This window comes from Aptenodytes forsteri, unplaced genomic scaffold (assembly GCF_000699145.1).
Source record: "Aptenodytes forsteri isolate BGI_AS27 unplaced genomic scaffold, ASM69914v1 Scaffold128, whole genome shotgun sequence".
Classification (NCBI taxonomy): Eukaryota; Metazoa; Chordata; class Aves; order Sphenisciformes; family Spheniscidae; genus Aptenodytes; species Aptenodytes forsteri.
Window position 1 is genome coordinate 55,625 of NW_008794880.1, and position 23,909 is coordinate 79,533.

Below are 23,909 nucleotides of genomic sequence, written 5' to 3' on the forward strand. Positions count from 1 at the left end.
CTTAGCAACAACTAAAACATCGGTGTGTTATCACATTATTCTCATGCTAAATCCAAAACACAGCACTGTACCAGCTACTAGGAAGAAAATTAACTCTATCCCAGCCGAAACCAGGACAGTTTCCTGCAGCTTATCTGTATGCTAATGCTCATCTGTTAATGAAGTCTAAAGAGGGAAGGATTAAGGTTTGACTAGGTGGAATTTTGTATTGCCATATTTTTTTATTTTGTGCTTTTTAGGAAGAATTTGATTCTGAATAGTTGTCCATATACAACAGAGCTTTCCTTGGGGAGTGTTCCTTGTAGTGCAATGAATTCTGGAAACATAAATCTCTAGAAACGGTAGTGAATGATTTGTTAGCAGTAAATTGCATGAAAAGGTGAAAAAACAAAACTGGCACTGTACTATAAAGATAACTTGTGCTAAACTACATTTCAAGGGAGTAAGCTTTTAGCTTTGCACTGTAGCTACACTCTTAACGCAATAAGGAATCTCCTTAAAACTTTTTTAGAAGCTTCCATTCACGCTGCATCTCCTGGATGAGGAGGGTAGGTACTCTGCTTTTCTGTAAATAGTATATTTCAGGCTACTTTGCACTGTGTCTTTCCATCTTGTTCACTTCATTGTGTGTGCCTCCTTCCCAAACACATTGGGTATGTTTTACTTAAGTCTCTGCTTCTATTTGCAGGACATAGGCTGTACAGTTTTCAAATTGACAAGAGGAGAATGACAGCTGAAAAATCAGACATGTGCCAAACAAACTCTTCCCTCTTCCACTTCCCCCATGGCTGATCTTTTTTTCTTCAGAGTTTAATGTAGGAAGGAGTTTTAGGGAAACTAGAATTAATGTTTTTTCCTCTTGATATCCTGTTCATTTGATGTTCTCCATGATGTTGCTGCTGGACAGTCACTCATTTTCCCATATTTGATTTTCAGTATCCAGCTGTACTTGCTGCTCTTGTATCATTATTCTAATGTTTGCTTGCTGTGTCTTCTAGAAATCCATGTAATGGATTCAAAGCTTGTGGAGTCTATATGGCATACAATGTGCTCAATGTTTAACTTTCTCTTTTAATTGAAATAAAACACTCCAAAAACCTCTCCCATCCTGTAGCTTTGCTTCCCTCCCCCCTCTTTTCCTATATACTGGGATGTAGCATTTTGAAACTAAACTACACAATCTTTTTTCCTCTACCAAAAGCGATCTAGTATGCAATAATTGTGACCTTTATTTTCTTCTGAATATTTTAAATGCTGCTTGTTACCTCTGCCTGCTTGGAACTAGCTTAACATTTCTGTGATGTTCTGGAGGTAGAGAGAAGGATCAGGGCTTTACTTCCTGACACCTGTAAGTGGACTAACAAGTGACTTGTATCTGTTCTGTTCATGTGGCTCTGCATGAAGGATACATGTGAGTGAGTATATATGTACAGGTATATACATACACATGCACATGCTTAGGTCCAAGTAAACTGTCATATTGCATGAAGTTGTTTTTCTCTTTTTCTCTCTCTTTAAAGGTTTTGACTTTTAAAGAAATCAACTGGCAGATGATCAGAATAGAAGCAGATGCAATCCAGAGTTCTAAGCATGAAATCATGAGTGCTCCAGTTCGACTGATTACTAACCAATCAAAAATCAGGGTCACGCTTAAAAGAAGGGTAAACTTGAAAAGTTTGAAATCTTTTATTATTTTATGAATTCATTTTTAACTCATGCTCTTAATGCATACGTGCACATAGTAAAGGTTTTAAATTTAAGCTGTATAAAATGTAGAATTCCCTGAACTAAATTTTTAATAACATATAATCGGTAAGACTGTAGAGTTTATAAGAAATATTGCAGGCAGTATTTGAAGATGAAGACCTTGCACAGGTACTACTAATGAAATTGTTTGATCTGCAGAGCTTTGTTTATGATGATACATGCTAACTTACCTCTAGATTCTGGCAATATTTACATTACTTACATGTAGAGAAATGCATCAGTTTGATATCCAATGCATGCCAAACAAATAAAAAATGAGGCATAAATGTACTTTATCTTAGGTACTTTTTAGTTAATGAGAAGAAAACAATTTAAAATAAAAAATGTTTGTTATTTATATGGAAGAAATTTGCTTTTTGGGAAGTGTGGTTTTGCATTCAACTTTTTTTTTATCCTTGTATTTTATATAAGAAATGTAAGTATTTAATGGACCCATTTGACTTGTTTAAATTTTTATTCTACAGTTAAAGGATTGTAATGTAGTGGCATCAAAACTGGTTCTGATTCTGGATGATTTGCTATGGGTTTTGACCGATTCCCAGTTGAAAGCCATGGTGCAATATGCCAAATCTCTTAGTGAAGCCATAGAGAAATCAACAGAACAGAGAAAAAGCTTGGCTTCTGAAACAGCACAGGTATGACAATTGATTGTCTCGCTATATCGTTATCAGGTGTTCTAAAATACAACACAGTGTGGTTAGTTGTGTTAATTTATTTTAGAGAATGTTCAGTTACTCATTTTCATTCAGCTGTATATCTTAAATTACATTGGGAATGAATCACAGTAGTATAAAATACACAAAATCTTGTAAAATAAAGTCTATTGATGTTAATTGCAGGAAAGAAAATAGTTGTATTTTTTTATCCATGTACAGAGCATATAGACTTCTGTATTTACTTAAGTTGACTGTTTAGTAAATTTGCTCTCCAAATATTTTCTGGTTATGAATTAAAAAAAAATAATTAGGACACCCTAAGGTAACTTTAATGTGTGGATAGATATGCTTACTATAATGATTTAAAGTTTTTGTTGCTGTGTAAAAACATACAGTTTTTCAGTGCTTGTCCAGTTTGTTTTTATGGTACTGAAACGTTAGCTCTTACTAAGAGCTTTCCTTCATGCAGCTCTCTTGTTGGAATACATAGTGAAAAATAATTCTACTTTTAACATATTTCTGCTGGAATAGATGTGATGTTGATGCTGCATGTAAGGTAGTCTTACGTAAATCGTGATCTTCTTCCAGCACATACAGCAGACTAGACCAACTGGGCTTTGTGAGTGTTGGGGGGAGGGACCTCTTCTTGTCTGTGAAGAAGCAGCACAAATACACTGATAAAAGATAGTCCTATAAAAATAAAACATAATTTGTTACTAAGACTGATTGAGTGAAGTCATTTGTATAGAATCTCTAACAATAAAGCTAGCGTACTGTAATGGAGAGTTCCGTTCTTGTGGTGGTCCTGATGACTTATGATGTGATTTGATGGTTTAGCTACAGCAATCTAATGGTTAGCTGTTACTGAGCAGGGAGGTCCTGATTCTTCAATTCCATGTATTTGCATCTCACCAATTCCCTGGACTGGCACTGGCTCACGTTTGACCCTATTGTGACGTAGGGGAATTAAACTAGCAGAAATGAGCCCAACAAAAAATCGATAGTTTTCTGCTGGTTTAGTTCCCTGAACAGCTTGCAGCAAAAGTTAGAAAAATACCAGTGCTGCAAGTGACAGGGGTGTAAAGAAGTATGGAGGAAGGGGAGAATGGGGGATGCACTGCCATTGCCTCTTTGTGACACCTAGTCATTAGCCCAACTTAGCTTTATTCTAAAACAGCACACTTAAATCTCAGTAACGATCCAAGGTGAACGCACGTGGTGCAGATTTTTCCTTATTTCCAAGGCGTGTTTTGAGTAAGTAAAAGGGTACTTATGCTTGAAAGGAAGGATAAACTTTATAAATCAATATGACTAAATATTTTTTCAGAGCTCTGCCCCTGCACCCAGCTCTCAGCAAGTGAAAGCGCACCAGACAACGGTAGCACCTGATCAAAACGATGCAATAGTAAAATTGTTTAATGATTTTGATGTTAAGGAAACTTCTCATCACTTAGTAATTTCCCATTTGGACCTACATATATGTGATGATATCCATTCTAAAGAAAAAGGTAACTTTTTTTTTTTTAAAGTAACATGCCTGTGCACCATAATAATCTTTAGAAGACATTTTCAGGAATACAATAATGTTAATTGAGAGTCTTTATTTTAGAGGAATATTCAGAATTGTCTTCAGTGTCTGTAGACACATTTAAAATCAGCTAGATGCCTCTATCAGGACAGCATTTCATTATTAAATGTAATTATTTTAGAATAAATGCAATAAAAACTGCTAAGAGTGCTAGTAGCTTCAGTGCTTTTCCTGTCTTCTAGAAACTGATTCTGTCCAGTCTGATTGTTACTGTTTTTTTTCTTTTATATTACAAGTTAACTGGGTTATGAAGAATGCAGTGGCAACATTACTGTGGCTTGAAAGGGTCACTATACAATCTGCTTCTGTAATACTCTTATAAAATACAGACTAATAAAAGAGCAGTCCTTTTGTGTTACTAATTTAGAGAATTTGGTATGCTCTGCAGCACATAGAAAGAATGGAACAAGTGTTCTGTGGCCTTATAATTTTGTGTGTAATACTTGTACTTTGGTGTGGTTTTTTTTTTTTTTTTTAAATGAAAGGCTATTGCATATAGCCATATTTAGAATCAGGAAAAAAGAAGACAAATGACACTTCTTTCATGCCTTTTAAAAGTGATCAGAAGAGAATGACACATCAGTGTATATTCAAGGAGCTGGCTAGTCACTGAAAAATTTATAGAGGCATACAAGGTCTGCTGAAGAAAAGAGTATGGAAAACTTAGATTTTGGCAAATGTATTTCCTTGATTAGGGAAGACATTTGCAGAGCAGCAGAGCATAAGGTTCACTGGCTAGGGATGTATTTCCTTACATGCAGTGTATCTACTGCAGTTGGGGTTTATCATTCTTAGTGAGATCTCTTTATTGGTCCTTTATTTTTGGCCATGAAGTTTAAATTTAGCAGTGGAAAAATCAGAACAGAGGACTCTCAGAAGACCTCTTCACTGCAATAATATTTGTGAAATAAAATAAATTATATTTACAATGTTCTTGAAAGTAAATGTTGACTTCGAATGACTGGTCATAATCATATATTCAGTGTGAAAAGTTTTGTTTCAGAAAAACTGCAGTAATACGTGTTGAAAGAGTTGTCTTTACTTTTTAATAGCATTTAAAACAATATGCAATTTGTTAATAGTGACCAAGTACAGAACACAGAGTTCTACAAGCCGATCTTTAGAAACCGGTGAAGACTACCTAAATGAAAATTTTGAGGGAAGATAATGAGGTTGTAAGGAGAGCCAGTTAAAGGGGAGGAAGAAGTAGCTGTTAGGTGTTTAAGGGAATGCAGCAACATGAGAACTAACATGCTAAATACAATGTCTGCAGAGCTGAGCGTTGTTTTATTTTACAGACTCAAATAGACGCATTACAGGAGGGGCCATGCAGCTTTCCTTCAGCTATTTAACAGTGGACTATTATCCATTTCACAAAGCAGGTATGAAAGTGAGCATTTTGTGAATTACCTGTGGAATGTAACTATCTTGCTTGAATACTAAAAAATTTGTTTGTGTGTGTATATGTATACGGCTTGGATAATAATGTTTTAAGCATTTGAAATACACACCTTTTTTTTTCCTTCTATATGCAAAAACAAACAACAAAAGCAACAACCTGGGAACCAATTTAATTTCTGTGAATGAGCTATTTTAGGCCAAACACTTTTCCTTTTCACTGTTCTGTTTGGTCAACAAAACGGTGTTTACACATTTCTGACATGAAAAGAATTGTGTGTTGACAGAGGAAGGCAGTGTAGCAGATTGAGAATTCACTAATTGGATATTTGCAAAAGTCAAACTGCTAGATTTTTTTCCATATAGAAGTCTATCATTTTATGTCCATTTGCAAGCAGTGCTTTGTTTTTTATTTTACTTTGCTAGACAAGAATCCCAGTGTGTAGAGGTTCAATTGTATAGCCTTTTGTTAAGGAATTGTTATTAAACAGATGTTAGCAATTTCCAAAGAAGCATTTCTTACAAATCATTTCTAGTAAATATGTTTTTCAGAAATCTAAAAAATTTAGAAGAGACAAAATAAGTTTGCTGTTGAATTTGAGATCAAAGGCAATCCGGTACAGTGGTGGGGCTTTTAGTTGGTGGGGGGGGGTTTGGTTGTGCTTTGTTTTGCTTTTTACTAACACAGACCAGTAATTTCGGAGTGATTATCCACATACATTAAAGATGTGAATTAGCTGTAGCTTGCCTCATGTCCTTCTTGTCACTCATGGTTGTAGATGGAATCCTGTTATGTCAATCTGTTTCATTCATAAGTAGCAAGTATAATTTTTGCACCTTAAAAAATGTCATTTAGCATAGGTCAAATAAGCATATTCTTTTCTGTGGCTGTGTATGTTTAAGAAAAACAGTATTCTTTCTTTGCTATAGATTGGCCTAATATGGTTTGAAATTTGTGATATTGGTTTCCTGTCCTATAAAAGTGGGACCTTAAGTTACAGAGGTTTAACACATGCCTGTCTTGTGACCCAGCTATGTTTTTCATTTACTGTCACTTCTGATTCCTATTATGTCTAAGTGAGGGTCTGATCTATCTATGATTTCTGTGAGCTCTTCTCAGAGAAAATGTGGAGAACCAGGGAAATAGATTGTTTCTTTTGGAAGGATTCTTAGCCAGATTGAACCATGCACTGTAGGCTGTTGGATGGGCATGTTAGAAGCTCACTGAGAATGCTTTTAGGTAATGGCTACATGGGACATAACTCCCACTGCATGAAACCAGAGATGGAGAAGATCATCTGCAGAGTAAAGGTGGTGCCTCTAAAGGTAGTGTTCTCCTGCAGTCTTAAATGGTGTTCTGTACAAGTATGTTTAAGTAACAGAAATCTAGGTCTCACTAATAAGCTATGACAAAAAACTGCCAAAGGTGGTAGTGTTTGATCCCATAGGGTGTATGTGTGGAGGGGGAGGGAACATGCCAGAAAGTTTCTTTTTCGACTTTAAGAGGTTGTCATCTTCTCACCATTTTAGAAGAGTGTGTCAATTCTGTGGGCAAACTATTGTCACAGAGGGGAGAGTCCCTTTACTCAAAGCAAAAAGAGCAGATATTGATCTTGAAGGTTCAAAGGGAGTTTTCTAGCCATGTAGGTATCATGCCTCTCTATACTGCTGTATCAGGCTATTGCCTGATATGCAGAGCATTCCTACCCTGAAGCTGAGGCTCTGCAATATTGCATACTGAAGGACAACACCATATTAATACTCTGTAACAGCGGGCAAGCAGGAAACAGCTATATACTTCTGTGACTCTTACCAGACTGTTTTCTGGTTTTGTACCTCTCTGGCCTATGGAATATTTAGAAATAGCTCTTTTGGTATAGTCGTCTTGGAAATTGCAATTAATCCTTCAGGAAAAAGCCCTCAACAATTAATTATTTTGCAGATTGGGTTCTTGTGAGGTTTTTTTGTTTTGTTTATTTGTTTTTGTAACAGACCCCACCCAGAAAGACTCTAAAGGGAGTCTGAGGCATAATTGCTGTAGGGGAAATTTCCAACCCATTGAAAATGAAGCCTTCCAACAATAGCCTTTCATAGTACTTAAGGAAAATGAAGCAGGTTGTGTGTCCAGTGACTGTGATAACCCTAACATAAGCCAGACTTATTGGATGTTGTAAACCTGTCTGTACAGCAGTCCGTCGCTTTACTAGTCCACGCAGACCTACTCTCAGTGAAGCTTTTATCCAGATCCATTATCTGTGCAGCTGATGTGTTACTGGATGATGATCAGAGAAAGCTGCTGCTTTGCCATCATGCAGGACATTTTGCAGCACAGGAAATTCTTGATCAAGCTGATATATTGAGACAATATGAGAAACTGGAAAGCATTTTCTTCCTGGGCAACCAGCAATAAGTTCAGATGGTAGCAACATCAGTGCCAGCTCGACTAAAATATTCTTTTCTTGTTACAATCTGGCCTGCTCTTCGCTTTTCACAGATAAATGTGGCGATGACACCTCCATATGTAGAATTGTAGAATAGTTGAGGATAGAAGGCACCTCTGGAGATTGTCTAGTCCAACCCCTCTGATTAAAGTGGTGTTAATTAAAGTTAGCTTCCCAGAATTGTGTCCAGTTAGGTTTTGAATAGCTCCAAGGGTGGAGACTCTACAGCCTCCCTGGGCAACCTAGTCCAGTGTTTAACCACTGTCACAGTAGAAAAGCTTTATTTTTTAAAAAGGTTTAAGTGGAATTTCTTGTATTTCACTTTGTGCTTATTGCCTCTTGTCCTGTCACTGGGCATCATTGAGAAGAATCTGGCTCCCTCATCTTTACTCCCCCCATCAATCATTTATACACATTGATAAGATCCCTCTGAGCCTTCTCTTCTCCAGGCTAAATGATCCCAGCCATCTCAGCCTTTCCTTGAAAGGTGTTCCAGTCTCTTAAGTATCTTTGTGACCATTTGCTGGACTCACTCCAGTAAGTTTATGGCCGCCTTGTACTGGGGAGCCCAGAACTGGACCCAGCACTCCAGATGTAGTCTCACCAGGGTTGAGCAAAGGGCATGGATCACCTCCCTTGACCTGCTGGCAGTGCTTTTCCTAAGCAGCCCAAGGTGCTGTTGGCATTCTTTACATCAAGGACACATTGCTGGTTCATACTGAACTTACTGTCTCAGGTTTGTTTTTTTTTTTTTCTGCAGAGCTGCTTCCCAGCTGGTCAGCCTCTAGCCTGTACTCCAGATGCTGGACTTGGATTTCCCTTTGAAGTTCATGAGATTACTGTCGGGTTACTTTTCTAGCCTTTTGAGGTCCCTCTGAATGGTAGCACAACAACCTGGTGTATCAGCCATTCCTCCTAGTTTTGTACCATCTGCAGAGCTGTTGAGGGTGCACTCTGTCCCATCATCCAGCTTATTCATGAAGATATATTGGCCCCAGTATTGGCCTGGGGGGTATACCACAGATGACTGCCTCCAGCTGGACTTCATGCTGCTGATCCCAACCCTTGAAGATGTAACAGTTTAGCCAGTTTCCAGTCCACCTCACTGTGTACTTACCTAGTCAGTACTTCATCGTTTTGTCACTGAGCATGTTACAGACAGTGTTGAAAGCCTTGCTGAAGTTGAGGTAAACAACATCCACTGCTCTCCCCTCATCCATCAAGCCAGTCACCTCATAGTAGAAGGCTGTAAAGTTCATCAGGCATGATTTCTCCATCATAAATCCATGCATGTGTACTCCCAATCACCTTCCTGTCCTTAATGTATTTTGAAATGGTTTCCAGGATTATTTGCTCTCTTGACCTCTGTTACCTTCCTCTATTGCCTTCTTTGAGGTGAGGCTGACCGGCCTGTTCTTTTCATCCTCCTCTTGAAGATAGGAATGACATTTGCTTTCTTCCAGTCCTCAGGAACCTTTCCTGATAACTATTTAATGATAACCTTTCAAATACAATTCAGAGTGGCCTCCCCATGACATTGGCCAGCTCTTTCAGCACTTGTTTGCATCTCGTCAGGATCCCATGAACTTGTGCATGTCTGATCAATTTAAATGTTTCCTAAGTTAATGCTCCTCTGCCAAGGAGAAGGTTTCCTTGCTCCAGACTTTCCCAAAGGTCTCAAGGACCTGGGAATTCTGAAGTCAAGTGTTACCAGTGAAGACTGAGGCAAAGAAGGCCCGAGTACGTCAGCCTTCTCTATGTTGATTGTCACCAAGTCCGCTGCCCCATTCAGCAGCAAGCCCGGGCTTTCCCTACTCTTCCTTTTGCTGGTGATAACACCTGTAGAAGCCTTTCTTGTTGTCCTTAATGCTCCTCATTAGATTCAGCTCCAGATAGGCTTTGGCATCCCTAATGCCATCCTCCATATTCTTTTTGGGTAACCTAATGCTGTTTCCACATCTTGTACACTTCCTTTTTATCTCTGAATTTAGTCTGGAGCTCCTAGTTTATCCACACAGGCCTCCTTCCACATTTGCTAGATTTCCTGCTTTTCAGGGTGGACCATTCTTTGGCTTGGAGGTGATTCTTGAACATCAACCAGCTCTCCTGGACCCCTCTTCTGACCAGGGTTATATCCCATGAGGTTCCTTCAAGCAGGCTAAAGGCTGCTCTCCTGAAGTCCTGGGTTGTCATTCAGCTTTTTGCCTTGTTCCTTCACCTTGGAATTGTGAACTCCACCATGTCATGGTCACTGCAGCCAAGGCTGCCCCTGACCTTCACATCCCTGACCCATTCTTCCTTTTTTTGTAAGAATCGGGTCCAGTGGAGCATGTGTTCTCTTTGGCTGCTTGATTACCTATGTTAGGAGGTGGTCATCGATGCACTTTCAGAAAGAGCATGAATTACTTGTGTCTTGCTGTATTGTCCCTCCAGTAGACACTGGGGTGGCTAAAGTTCCTGATGAGGACCAGGGTCTGTGAACGTGATACTTCTTCCAGTTGTCTGAAGAGGGCCTCATCTTCCTAATCAGATGGTCTGTAGCAGACATCCACCACAACATCATCCATGTTGGTCTGCCTTCTAATCCTGACCTGTAAGCGCTCCACCAGCTGATCATCCATCCCAAAGCAGAGCTCCATGTGTTCCCACTGATCTTACTGAAGGGGCAACTCACCCTCCTTGCCTTCTTGGCCTGTGCTTCCCAAAGAGCCTGTGTCCATCCTTTGCAGCATTTCGGTTGTGTGCTATCTCACTATGTCTCTGTGATCCCAATGAGATCATAGCCCTGCAGCTGCATGCAGATCTCTCATTCCTCCTGCTCCCACATGTTCCTCATGCTGCATATGTTAGTGTGCAAGCACTTCAGAGAGGCACCTGCCCATACTGACTTTCCAGAAGGGGTATGAGAGCTTTCCCTATAATGCTGCTGTCCTGTAGGTACTTCAGAGTTTATATGCATATGCTTGGGGTGACCCCACTTCAGCCCTGTTTTGGAGAATCCCAGCTTCGTGGGCTTGAATTTAATGTATCTTTGCCCTCTTGCTCTCTTTCTGTTTTCTTCCCTGTTCCTTTCTCTTCTTCCTTAGATAGAAAGATGTGAATAACTGTCAAAAGGCTGTGAGGCAGGAGGGTGGGGAAAAATGTTGTCTCCTATGATAGGCCCCTCTCTTAAAGTTTCTTCCATGCTGAAATCTTTGCATTTAGACTTGAAATCACAATTTTTTCCCAAAGCATTTTCCTATTTTAATAGCAACCATATCTACTCATCCCCAGTGTAAGTATCCAAAAGCTCATTAAGTCCCAAATAAAGTAAGTTTTCGCATGCTGGTATTTAAAGAGTGATGTACCACTTGATAAAAGTTATTTGTATTGCATCCTTATTATCGAACAGGTTAGTAGACTGTTTTTACAGGGACTGTTTGAAGAGATCTTGATTTCTTTCAGAGGTTTAAATGCTTGACGAACAGAAACATGTTAGGAATAAAAGAATTTCCACTGGGCTTGATTTTTAAGGCTGTGTGTGCCGCAGCACTGATTGAACTTACTTTCTTGTTTGTGTGCCATAAAGGTGCTATAGAGCCAAGACAAAAAGAATACATTTCTGGAAAGGGACCAGGAGCTTCTTAGGACACAGTTCTGGCAGGAAAGATAAACTTGGAAAAAGTGAGCATGAGAACATTGTTCTGTTACTTGTTCTCACGTGCGGTTTTGGGTTGGTTTTTTTTTTTTTTCAATGAAATATTTTTTTGCATGTTCTCACGTGTGACATTAATGTGTCATCAGATTTCTCTGAACTGGAAATATTCAATGATGTTTTGAGTATTAGTGGTGTTAAAAGGCAGGTGGCAATATTATATTGTTTTCTGAGTGATTTTGTGAAGCAGTGAGACTTGTTTTTATGTAATATATAACTTCTGTTTTAACATCTGTTATAACTTCTGTTGTTCTATAATTACAGCATGCAACGAGATTATATTTTGAAGAAGAATTGTGAAATAGTGGAAACTTGTTATGCAGTTAGAAGCAAACTTTCAAATGAGTTAGTGTTTCCCCCATTCCTCTTATTTGCAGGAGACAGCTGCAATCACTGGATGCATTATAGTGATGCCACTAAAACCAGAAGTGGATGGGCCAAAGAATTATTAAATGAATTCAAAAGCAACGTTGAATTGCTTAAGCAGGCTGTGAAGGACCAGGTCATAGATTCTCCTCCCAAATCACCACCTGCTGTATCTCCTCAGAACCTACAAACAGGTACTTTGTTTGCATCACTAATGCTCTAATTCCATGAAATGTTAAAACTATTCTAAAAAAGGCTGTTCTTTTCAATGATTCCATCACTATTCTTTCCTACAGGCAAGGAACAGATACCGAAAGGAACATCTAGGGCTTCCTCTGTATCTTCCCAACAACCAAAGGGCAAACTGATGTCTAGTCCTATTGTGGTTAGACTTGCAGATTTCAATATATATCAGGTACATTTCTTCAAGTTAGTAAAACTGGGGCTACTTCGCCCTTGACTGTTACGTAACTATGGTTTTTAAGGGACAATTCCGAAGCCCATTGAAATTAATAGAAGTCTTTCCGTTCATTATTGGATTAGACCTTTATGGGCCTGCTTCTGCTTTGATAAAATTGGTGGATATTTTCTTACCGACTTTATATTAGATGATACCCTGTCACAATTATGATTTGGATCCAAGTTCTACTGTTCCCCAAATCCTGACATTTGGAATTTCATCTTTTCATTGCACCATGTTAGGTACCCAATATTTTAATATGTGGGTTTGTATTTATTGCTTTTCTTGTTGTTATCTTTTTCAAAGCGCATGGATATTTTTTATAAATGTTAAATTAAGAGTTTTTTAAATTTTTATCCAGCCCCTCTCTCCCCCAGTGATATTTTGAGTAGACACTTTTACTGTTCCCCCCCCCAGCTTTTGTTTGAGTGAGTAATTTTAGTTGCTGCTTGTGGACCAGATTCACTCTTTGGTGCAGATAGGAGGCAACTGGAATAGAGGAGGAGTATACCTCTAAGGCAGAATGGTAGCGATATAGGAGGATACACTCTAAATTTCAGGTCCTAACAAAAATGCTTAGTGTGTGCCCTTAGTCATTGTGACTTCTACTTGCTCTTGTTCCAATTTTCAATGCTTTTTTGCCATATCACTTCTGATAGAGTGGGAGGTTGCAGCTTGCTGCCGGGAGCCTTCATCTGGGTTTGAAGTGGTTTTATAATATCATTTTGTACTGTCAGTGTTTTCACTTGCCTTCTACTCTTCAGATGCTTGTCTCCTCCTCCTCCTCCCTACACAAATACATTTTCAATTTTTTTAATTGTCATTATTTCTATACAATGTACAAAAAGCTATTTTTCTAAATAGATCTGTTACTACTTGAATTTTTGTGTGTTAATACAGAGATGTTTGCAGCTTGAAAACAACCACATGAAGTGAAGCAGGCTTGTAAAGGTTATATATTCATTATTTCCAGTGAAACTAATACAAGCAGATATCATCATATATTTAGTATTAATAAGCTGGCTAATTTCAAACTAGCAGTCTTGACCTATTAAGTGTTGGATGAAAGAGCTTTGTTTTGACAACATACTTTTTAAACTAGGATACATTCCGAGAAATTTAAGGTCAAATATATATCAAAAGGTGATCTCTTTCTTGTTTCATAATTTACATTGGAAGGAACAGAAATGGAGGATTACTGTTCTATAGTGTCTTGATTCTCCTGTGAAGTAGACCTTCGGGCATAGCCAAGCATACGTATCTTTGCCAGGTGCATGCTGAACACCTTGCTTAGCAGTATACAGTCAAGAGTTGGTGCATGTACTGGAATCTGTCCTTACAACAGTACAAGGACTTGCTAACACTTGTGTAGTGAACTTATCTAGCTTATCTATCCCTTATCATCTAGATATGGATCCTTTTGGACAGATAGTATGCAAATATACCACGTCCTAGCATAATTGCTTATACAGGAGCTGTAGTGTTTGCAATAGAGATACCAGATCATTCTAGGCTTCTGGTGAACGCCTTTGAAAGCGATCTGCTGCCTCCTGCCTCGCATGAAGGAAGGGGATTTGGTACCATTAATACTATATAGTTTTCTTGTGAAACTGTTCTATGTGGATTGCTTCTTACTACAAGGCAACTAGGTGTTTCTCATTGTCAGCACTTTGTGTGGTTGGGGATCTACATCTGAGAGCAGTGGAATGTTATGCTACTAGGGGCAGTGCCTTGCAACTACAAATGCTTAATGATTCATAAAAACGTAATGTATTAATGAAATTAATGTTTTATCTTTTACAGGTTTCAACAGCAGACCAGTGTCGTTCTTCCCCTAAAGCTCTGATCTCTTGCAATAAAAAGTCACTTTATCTTCCACCAGAAATGCCAGCTATTCATATTGAATTCACTGAATATTACTACCCAGATGGAAAGGACTTTCCTAGTAAGACTTTTTTTTTTGTACTGAACCATAAATTTTGTGTGTTACTTTCACCTTTATGAAGCTTAATACTGATTCGAGGTTGACAACTGGAAATAGGTAATGGCTTCTAAAATGGAAAGAACACAACACTGCTCCATTTCCACAGTGCTTGCTCCTGGCAAACTCCTGTAAATACTGTTTTTTATAAACATGTTTTTTAAGTCTGAAAACACTCACACATTTTTACTGACACATAAATTATTCATTCTCCAACATACATGTATTGTTTCTGCAGTTCCACTGTCTGGCTACATAAAAGAACTCAATGGCTACGTAGAAGAACTCAAACTATTGCAGTAGTATCTAAGATGCAACAAAGATCTGCTGGAGTTATTTTTATTAATGTGTTACGGGACTGGCCCTGTTTTATATACAGAAATGTCAGTGGATTTCTTGGAGGTGGGACTTGAGGACAGCAAAATCTTGGTCCTGCCCTTCCTCTGTAATGAGGGCATTCTCCCCCTCTCCTCAGACTTCATTCTATTCTAATATTAGCTTTTACATTCAAAAATTCAGTTACTTGCTTGGAGTGGGAGAAAGAAGCATCACTTCAGGTATCTCCTAACAATTTATTCTTCCTTGGGACCAAAGGAGTAGGTTTCCATTCTTTCTCTGATATAAAATGCAAGTCTGCACTTGTTTTTTAAAAAAACAAAAAACAAAAAAAAACCCTTCAAAAAAACAACCCCTAAACATTTTACTTATTCTCATGATTTTGTTTTGTTTTCTCTTTTAGTTCCATGTCCAAATTTGTATGGCCAGCTGAATGCTTTACAGTTCACCCTGGATGAGAGAAGTATTCTTTGGCTAAATCAGTTTGTGTTGGATTTGAAACAGAGTCTTATTCAGTTCATGGCCATGTACAAGTTAAATGACAATTCAAAATCAGATGAACATGTTGATGTTAGAGTTGATGGACTAATGTTAAAGGTATGCTGTCACTGAGGAGGGGTTTTATGGTTCCTTGGCAGAAAATACTTTTTCTGTTCTTCTGAAAAGCTGTTAGCAAAGCAGCTTGAGGAATAAATGGTCAAATAAATGAACAAACAACCCACGCAATAAGAAACGCTGCTCTGGAAAACTATGCAGAATATGATGGTTTGAAGACAGACATCGGTCTTCCATACTACTTCATCTCTGTCCTCGGGGTATTCGTTTTGTATTGAGGACCTGAATGGGAGTATTAACAAAGTATTTCACTGTATTCAATGAAGCTGACATAGCAGAAGAAAAAAAATTGAGCACTGAAGTAAAAATAATTAGCAAAAAATTAATATTTGCACTCTATATTAATGCAAGGGCCCTCCCTTGTTCCTTTGGTTGTAGTATATCAAAACTATTTCGTCTTGTTAGTGAATGCCTGGAGTAAAGAAAGCAGTTCATCTGAAGGTTTATTTCCTTCTCCAAAACCCATTCTCACTGTTTTCTGTTTGACGCCGGCCCTTGGCTGTAGTTCAGGTACGCAAGTTCTCTGTATGTTTATTCCAGGGGAGTGGCGCTTATTAATGCAGCTGAACATCAGATGTTTGCTTCCCTTGTCTTCTCCTTCTTAGGAGGAGAAGGATTATTGAGTAGACAGATTTCTGCTCCTCCCCCTCCCCAAGCACCTCGACTTGCATTGGGCATTGGTTTCTAAGGTTGAGAGGTGAACAAAACAATGAGTCTTTTTGATGGTGCCCACAGGAGAAGTTTCAAGGGTTCTAAAAAGTCAGCGTATGGAGAGATGGTTATCTTCCTAGGGCTCTTAGTGCATATTTAGTGGAACTTTAAAAGGACATGGTTTGTACTGAATGAAAACAATTATTGAGAGCTAACAACCAGGCAGCTACAAATACAGACTGAATATTGAATAAATAAATTAATATTGAATTACTATATGTGAATAGCCTACTAAACTAAGAGAAGATAAAAGTAGTATTAAATCCCTCAAACCTTGATTCATATTAATTATTTCATCCCTCTATGAACTGTGTTATTTTTATTCTAGCAAATTATGAATCTTTTATTATTGGTGTGCTTGATGTTTACATATCATATAGTTAACTATTATGTAGTTACATATTTGGTTGTTTTGTTCTGAGTCCTTTTATTTACATGAAGAAGCTTCATCACTCCCATCTTTTAAATGTCTTTAGGATGACTTTTTTACTCTGATCTTTCTAGATTCAGCATGGAGATGTTGTGACAGAAGGTAGTGTCACTGATACTAGCAAAATTAGCATGGCCAAGGTCCACGTTGACAAGATCAGATACAGGATTTGGCATAAAATATGTATTTTCTTTAAAACTTGCACTAAAGATATGCAAGTTAAATTAAATCCAGTATACTGAACTACTTTGTTGTTTTTTAGGAGTTAGAGTATTTTTTTATTTTTTATGATAAAAAAAATTATTATGATTATCAGATAATGGTCACAAAATACCTATTCTGTATTCTGCAATGTTAAGAATATTAGCTATGTTAGCACATTTAATTGTTTCCTTGTATCTTAACATAGAAATAAAATACTGTAGTACTCAGAGAGTGAAAAAGCCTATTTGACAAATCATATTGAAAAACAGAGAATTATAATTTGGAGTTCAGAGTTGTAAATACTTGGAACACTTGAAGAAACTTTCTGCCAAGCTGTTCCTGAGTTGAAGAAATGAGACACTTCAGCCTAATATAGCTGACCTAAATCTAAACCCTGCAGATAAGAAAAGCCAGAGACCCTTACGTTTTTGTACAAACATTGCGTTTCAGATGCCACAGCATTCTTCTTAAAAATGAGAGGAAACACAAATGATAATCTGTGAGCCTAATTTGTCCCTGTTCTGTGTTAGTATGCTTGAGTTCTCATAAAATTACAATTATATTCCTTTATTTTAGCTGTCATGGCTATTATTTTGTTTCTTTAATTGTATACCTTCTTAATCTACATATTTCTAATTAGACAAATTATATTTCTCTCCTGCAGTTCATCATCCCATCTGAAAACAAACCTGAAATTCATAAAGATCAACCTCGTGCACTTTCCATTCAAAGTTCAGAGATGATTGCTACAAATACAAGATACTCGCCAAACTGCAGACACTCTGATCTAGAAGCTTTGTTTCAAAACTTCAAAGACTGTGAATTTTTCAGTAGAACTTTCACCACTTTTCCTAAGTCCCAGAAGAATTTTAATCTTTTGCATCCAATCTTCCAGAGACATGCTCATGAACAAGATACTAAAATGCATGATGTTTATAAAGGTTATATCATCCCAAAATTGAATAAATACGCATTAAAGACATCTGCAGCTACTGATGTTTGGGCCTTGCATTTTTCCCAGTTTTGGATAGATTATGAAGGAACGAAAAGTGGGAAAGGCCGACCAATAAGCTTTGTGGACTCATTCCCACTTTCACTTTGGATTTGCCAGCCAGTAAGATTTGCAAAGTCACAAAAAGAGCTTTTATCGCATAATCGGACAGCTTTGAACATTCCAAAAAGTGAATCTAGTGATCTTGCTAATAGACTGCAACGTAAAAAACTTCTAAAGGAATATTACAGCAGTGAGACAGAGCCCTTGACCAATGGCATTCAAATGTCAGACGCTTCAGGAGTGCTTTCTGAAAGCTCTTCCTCTGATGCAGATGTACATGTTCTTGTCCGTGTTCAAAAACATGTAAGCGTGCAGATCAATCATTACCAGTATCTTTTTTTGCTGTTTCTCCATGAATCTCTTGTATTGCTCCTAGAAAACTTAAGGAATGATGTAGAAGCAGTGACAGGAAAACCTGCAAAGCAAACGGATGTCTGCATTGGGATCCTGCTGAAAAGTGCAGAACTAGCCTTACTACTCCATCCAGTGACTCAGGGAAACCCTTGTAAGTCTCCAGCTGTGGAAGAAGGAAGTCCCATGGCATCAGAACTCTCTCCTTTGGGAAATGGGGAAGCTCTTACTTCAGAGAGCAGATTAGTTGGCAAGAAGGTAGTGCAAGCTGGTATTACTAATTTTGATTATGTAAATGACTGCAAGCCTCTGAATGCTGAAGTTAATAAAGGAATTGTAATAGATCCTCTTTTGTTTAAATCAGACAGTAATATGGATTTTCAGAAAGGAACATCATTTTCAGATGATGCATCAGATAAAGGTTTGGGAGATACGAGTGAAGGAGGAAGCAGTGGACTTTTCAGTAGAAGCGATTCAGAGGAGGTCTGTGGACCTCTAAGTGAGAAAAGTAGCTTGCATCCTAGGGATTCAGCGTCCATTTTAAATAAGAGAGAAGATTCTACTGAATTTTTCATTGATAAAGACGATGACAAAAACATATTCTCAAATAAGTTAAATGAACAGGAAGGCACAACTGAAGGCTGTCCTAACCAAGTCACTGACTTGGAAACAGAAACTGCCTTAGAATCTGAAGAGCTTGAAATCAACAAAGAGAAGGTGACTTCAGTTAGAATGTTTGCATCCCAGTCTTCATCAAGGTATAGCAGATTTAATACTAAATCAGTTTTCCTACTATCTGAAAATATTTATCAGTCTTGTTGGCCACATACTTTTAGTAATGGTCAACGGAAGTGAACATGTAGTAGATGAAATTTTAAAAGTATATAAAGATATAAGATACACAGTATCCAACATTCAATCAAAGCTAAAATGAACTGTTAGTTAATTGATTTAAACTATTTACTTTCAGTTTCAATGTTATGAAATATGTATCGAGAAAAATATTGACACAAGTATCTATAGGAATGCATGTTGTTTCTATGCTTATCTCTTTTTCTTGCCAAAGGATTATTGAACTATCAAATTTTTTCTTTTACATCTTGCCTGGTTTAGAGGAATTTTTTAAAGTAACTTCTATGTAATTTCCTTTAATTTGAAATAATAATTTCCTAATATCTTTATATTTAAAAAGTGCAAAGCCTAAGGAACGCTGCCCGTCCAACCTCCCTGCATTCTCTGTTTCTTACAAGAATATGAAGAGAAGTCCATCACAAGTCTCGCTGGATACCATCTCTATTGATAGTATGATGCTAGAGGATCATTTGATAGAGAGTGATGGAAGTGACAGCCAAAGCTTTCTGGAGAAAGGTAAGTAGGTTTAACAAAATATTTCCAAGCAATACATGAAACTGTTGTTTGTTACTAAAATAATACTCAAAAGGATTGTAGTGCAACAAATCCTGGATACTTTATAGCACTATTTCTGTTAGCTTCTCCAGTCAATAATATCAAGTATATTCACAGCACATCATTTCAAGGGAAAGTAATAAGGTGTGCTACTTAAGTAGTGCTACTTAATTAAACACTACTTAATTTTCCTCTCTTGAGGAGAGTAAAAGCATTGCAGTGCTATGTTGCAACTGTGAATTAAGCAGAAATGTTCCCTGCTTTGCTTAAAAGCCGTTGCTTTGGCTGTAAGTGTTTATAGGTTTGTATCCTGAATCAGTGTTATGCTTGAAGTGGTAAAGAAGCTTTAATTTTAAAAGTAGATGAAAAAGACATAGATTTTCACTAATACTCACCATGCTAATTACCAGGCAGATAGATTTGGTAGTCTCCTTGCAGCTTGTTCCTTACAGAGCAGTTCCTAGCTATTGACTGTCGAACAGCAAGTATTTTTCCAATTTTTGCTCATCTGTGCATGACTGTTTGCTCCTGATCTGAGGGAGGAGTTCAGGCATATGGTAATTATGTCTATATAGTCTGTAGTATTGTGGACTTAGGCAATTGTAATCTAGTAGCTCTCTGGCAAAACTGATTAAATAATTTTTAATGTCAGGAAATACGATAAGACTTTATTGGTACCTCTTTTCTGATAAATTCTACTTTGAATAAAGAATGACAATATTTTTTTTCTGTAGGATTTCTTTTCAGTCTAGAGCAATAATAATAAGAATGCTTCACTTGCAAACCTGTTACATATTTGGATTGTAGGAGTATTCCTGCATGTGCTTATGTGGGAGTATGCCATAAAATACATTTTCCATTTTAAATAACCTTTGTATGTCTTTTTAGCTTGTTAAACAATATTTAACTGCAGGTTAAGTCTGCATGCTTTCTAGTTGTCAGGGAAACACTACCATGATCACTCTAAAGAAAATATATATAGCTTATTTCTCTAAACATAAAACTGCAAACATTTGCTCTAAAGGCACTGTGCAGTGTTTCAGATACATGGCTTGGAATCTTCAACCTTTTTTTCTGCTGGATCAGTTTTATATTTGATTTGGAAGACTAAAAAAGGCCCTTCACAATTTTTTTTAAACAATGCACGTAGGGTGCCATTTTGGTTTTGTCACTATATCCTGCCTTACTTGCATAGCATCTAGAACTTTGAACTCTCTGTAAGAGGAATGGATTTGGCAGTTCAATCATAAATACTTGTTTAATAAGCTGTTCAACTCATCTTAAAAATGAGTTAATGCATACAGTAACAGACACTGACTTTATTCTTAATGTAGGAGTGATTCAGGTTATGCTATGCTAACTTTGTGTTTTTTCTGATGTATATACGGAAGGTATTACAGCCACAAACTATCAAAGCCCATCAGAAAATGCCCATGAAGGAGGCACAGTGATTGAAAATTGTGATGGGTCATCTCCAGATGCCATGAGCGCTGCTTCAGAGAATGCCCATGAGACTAGTGAAGAAATGGTAATATTATTGAATTCCATTAGAATACATGCTTCAGTAAATTAAACCTTAAAATAGAGCTAAAATGAATGCTTTTAGAGGTGATGTTTCAAGTAGTTTTGGGAGCTTTTGTTAGTGCATTTTGTAAGCCTATAGATCTAGTGCACTTGTATTAACTATAAATGAAGATTATAATCCAAGTTACACTGAGCATTCTCTGTCTTTGTTATCTCCTCTATAGCCGCTGTTGATAAATGACAGTAGCCGCTTAAAAATGTCAGAAAATATTTCTGCTTTAGTACATAGAAATATTTTGTAATATCATCATGTTCTTTTATGCTCTGTTGAATATGATATTTAAAATGAGCTTTTTAACATCATCAAGTATAGATTAAAGAAGGCACCATAACTCTGACATCTCTTATATGGAGATGTTTCCTTAGCACTAGTAGTATTCTGTAGTATTTGCAAATAGGAGCGTAACAACTGCCCTACTGGGTCAGATCAGAGATGCCTCTTGTCTAGGATTATGTCAGGACAGTGCCCAGTATTTAGAGAAGATTATAAGAATAGTGCATGTAGAGAGAGATTCCCTCCCTGAGACACCATGCAGGGTCCAACTTTTTCCATCTGCCTATCTACTTATTCCTTGCTGATCCTTGCCCTAGTCAATGCTTCTTAAATTATATTCTTGTATCAGTTAAGGTCATGAACTGGAAACCTAAGGGTATATGGGCCCAAAGAAAGACAGTGAGTTTACCGAAACCTGTTGTGTGCTTGCCTGACGTATTTTCCTTTTTAGTAATGTTAGTCATGTAATCCTACCTTTGCTCTAAAATATTTGTGGATCACCATTTAAAAAAAAAAAAAAAAAAAAAAAACAGCTCACTTAAATGATTGGTTCCTTTTAAATAAATTTTCAATCATCTGTGCATATAGGTAATATGGAAGAACCAGAATTCATTCAGATTGTTATGCAAATGCATGTTAGCATATTTTTTTCTACTTGTAGAATATAACTAAAAAGTCATTAGAAAAATGAGCCCAAAATAGTAGTAAAGATGATGGACGTACATCTTCTGATACCAAAGCTGACTTTTGAAACTGGCCGCTACTTTTTTTTGAAAGATATTGCAATCCAATAAATAGAGAAAAAAGGGCTGACTGTGATGCAGCTAGCCAAAGTTTACCTGGTTCTTTAACCTGGTCTGTTTCAGCGCTGCAAATACTTGGTTGTGCTTATGATATGCATGAAGTTGAATGCAGCCTTAGAAAATTTCAGGTGTCACATAAGTCACATGCTTCTTTGTCAAGAGTGGGGAAAGTCTGTCTCGCTTTCATGGCTTTTCTGCCCAATTCTGAATTGGTATTAGTGGGTTATAAATACAAGTGTCTGTCTTTGGACAGACAATCGAGCAACCCATTGTCAAGCCAATGTGTACAAAAAGAAAAGAAGAAGAAATGAGAAAACTGTGCTTTTCTGTGAGCGAGGGTTATGGATACAAAGATTCTTTTCCTTTTGTGGGGGGAAAGTTTTAGAACTTAAAAAACAATAACAATTGAAAATTCAATTTATAATCTCATTGTTTTATCTTGATTTTGTTGACAGATGTCTGTTGTGGTTTTCCAAATATTTGGTGTTAATGGTGAAATTGACATCAGAGGTGAAGACACGGAAATATGCCTACAGGTCAACCAAGTGATACCAAATCAATTGGGAAATATCAGTGTTCGACACTATCTTTGCAACAGAACTGTTGGTAAGAACTAACAATGAGATCTCAGTGTAGTGAACTTGGAGTTGAAAACATTTGTTCTAAGTAAATAAAACCACTGTATTAGTCTTAAAGCACAAGAACAGTTTTATGTTAGTTCAATAGCATCCTTTTTATGCTGATTTAGAGTATCTACTCCGATTTCTTTCCTAATTGCCATACATTAAAAGGGAAGGAAATAAAAATGGAACCATTTCTGATAGTGCGGGTAAAAAAATGCATTGCATTGAATTCTGGTCATTAGTTTGCTTTTTCAAAATCGAATAAGTTGCATTACATTGTATTATTGTTTTATAAAGATGAAACTCCCTTACTGCTCTAATGATACTTTGCTTAAATGTACCTTGGTTTGAAGGGCTGTTCCTTTCTTCAAGATCTGTTTCTCTAGATTAAATTAACACCCACAGTTTAAACAGATTTATAATCTGTGGTTTAAGAAAAGTTAAAAATTGACTCTGTGTCAGGAGAGATGAGCTGCAAGGACAGTCTTTTTTTTTTTTTTCCTTTTTTCTTTTTTTTTTTTTTTCTTTTTTTCTTTTTTTTTTTTTTTTTTTTTAAGCTTGATAGGAACACGGAGTGTAGTTTCATGACAGATATTTGCACAGCTAGATCAACCAGTGTATTGTCAGAGCTGTTCTTGTGCATGAGTACATATACATTCTCTGCCAGAAAACCTAGTTCACATACTGCGAGGTTTTTTTCTTGGCATGATGTATTGGCACGCCACTTCATGTCACAGTTTGCTTTGCTCCCCTCTGCCAGCCTTCCACACCGATTGCTGGATGGCAGCTCTGTTGCGCTGTAGGGTTTTTGGGGCAGATCCCTGATGCACCTGCTTCCTGCTTCTCGTTCATCTCCTTTCCCAGGAAACAGCTATAGCAGCTGTTGGCTGCCATTTATTTCCAGCCTTCCAGCAGCATGGATTTTCTTCAGGAAGTCGTGCTTGGTGGTACAGCCTCTGATGCCTTAGCTAAAGAACCCATTTACTGGTAAGCTGAGGAATTGCCAGCAGCTGCTGCCTGAGCAGCTGTTGCATGATGTTGCAGTTGCATTCAGGCATCGGAAGGCAAGAGGGAGGTCCAGCAGGGAAGACGCATGGCTGACCTTCAGTTCATACAGCAGGCAAACTGATTTCTGGTTATCTGTCATATCCTCTGTAAAAGCAAGA

The 23,909-nt window shown here is 37.5% G+C and overlaps 1 protein-coding gene across 1 annotated transcript in view; it reads left to right on the forward strand.

Moving 5' to 3' along the window:
* UHRF1BP1L (UHRF1 binding protein 1 like) overlaps positions 1-23,909 on the forward strand; it is a 47,221-nt gene that overhangs the window by 8,793 nt on the left and 14,519 nt on the right. Inside the window, exons 5-16 of the mRNA XM_019470851.1 lie at positions 1,521-1,661; positions 2,232-2,402; positions 3,751-3,931; positions 5,310-5,393; positions 11,922-12,104; positions 12,207-12,325; positions 14,174-14,315; positions 15,091-15,284; positions 17,312-18,810; positions 19,245-19,420; positions 20,851-20,987; positions 22,576-22,726. Of these exons, the coding sequence (XP_019326396.1) occupies positions 1,521-1,661; positions 2,232-2,402; positions 3,751-3,931; positions 5,310-5,393; positions 11,922-12,104; positions 12,207-12,325; positions 14,174-14,315; positions 15,091-15,284; positions 17,312-18,810; positions 19,245-19,420; positions 20,851-20,987; positions 22,576-22,726 (3,178 nt within the window). The remainder of the gene's footprint in view (positions 1-1,520; positions 1,662-2,231; positions 2,403-3,750; positions 3,932-5,309; positions 5,394-11,921; positions 12,105-12,206; positions 12,326-14,173; positions 14,316-15,090; positions 15,285-17,311; positions 18,811-19,244; positions 19,421-20,850; positions 20,988-22,575; positions 22,727-23,909) is intronic.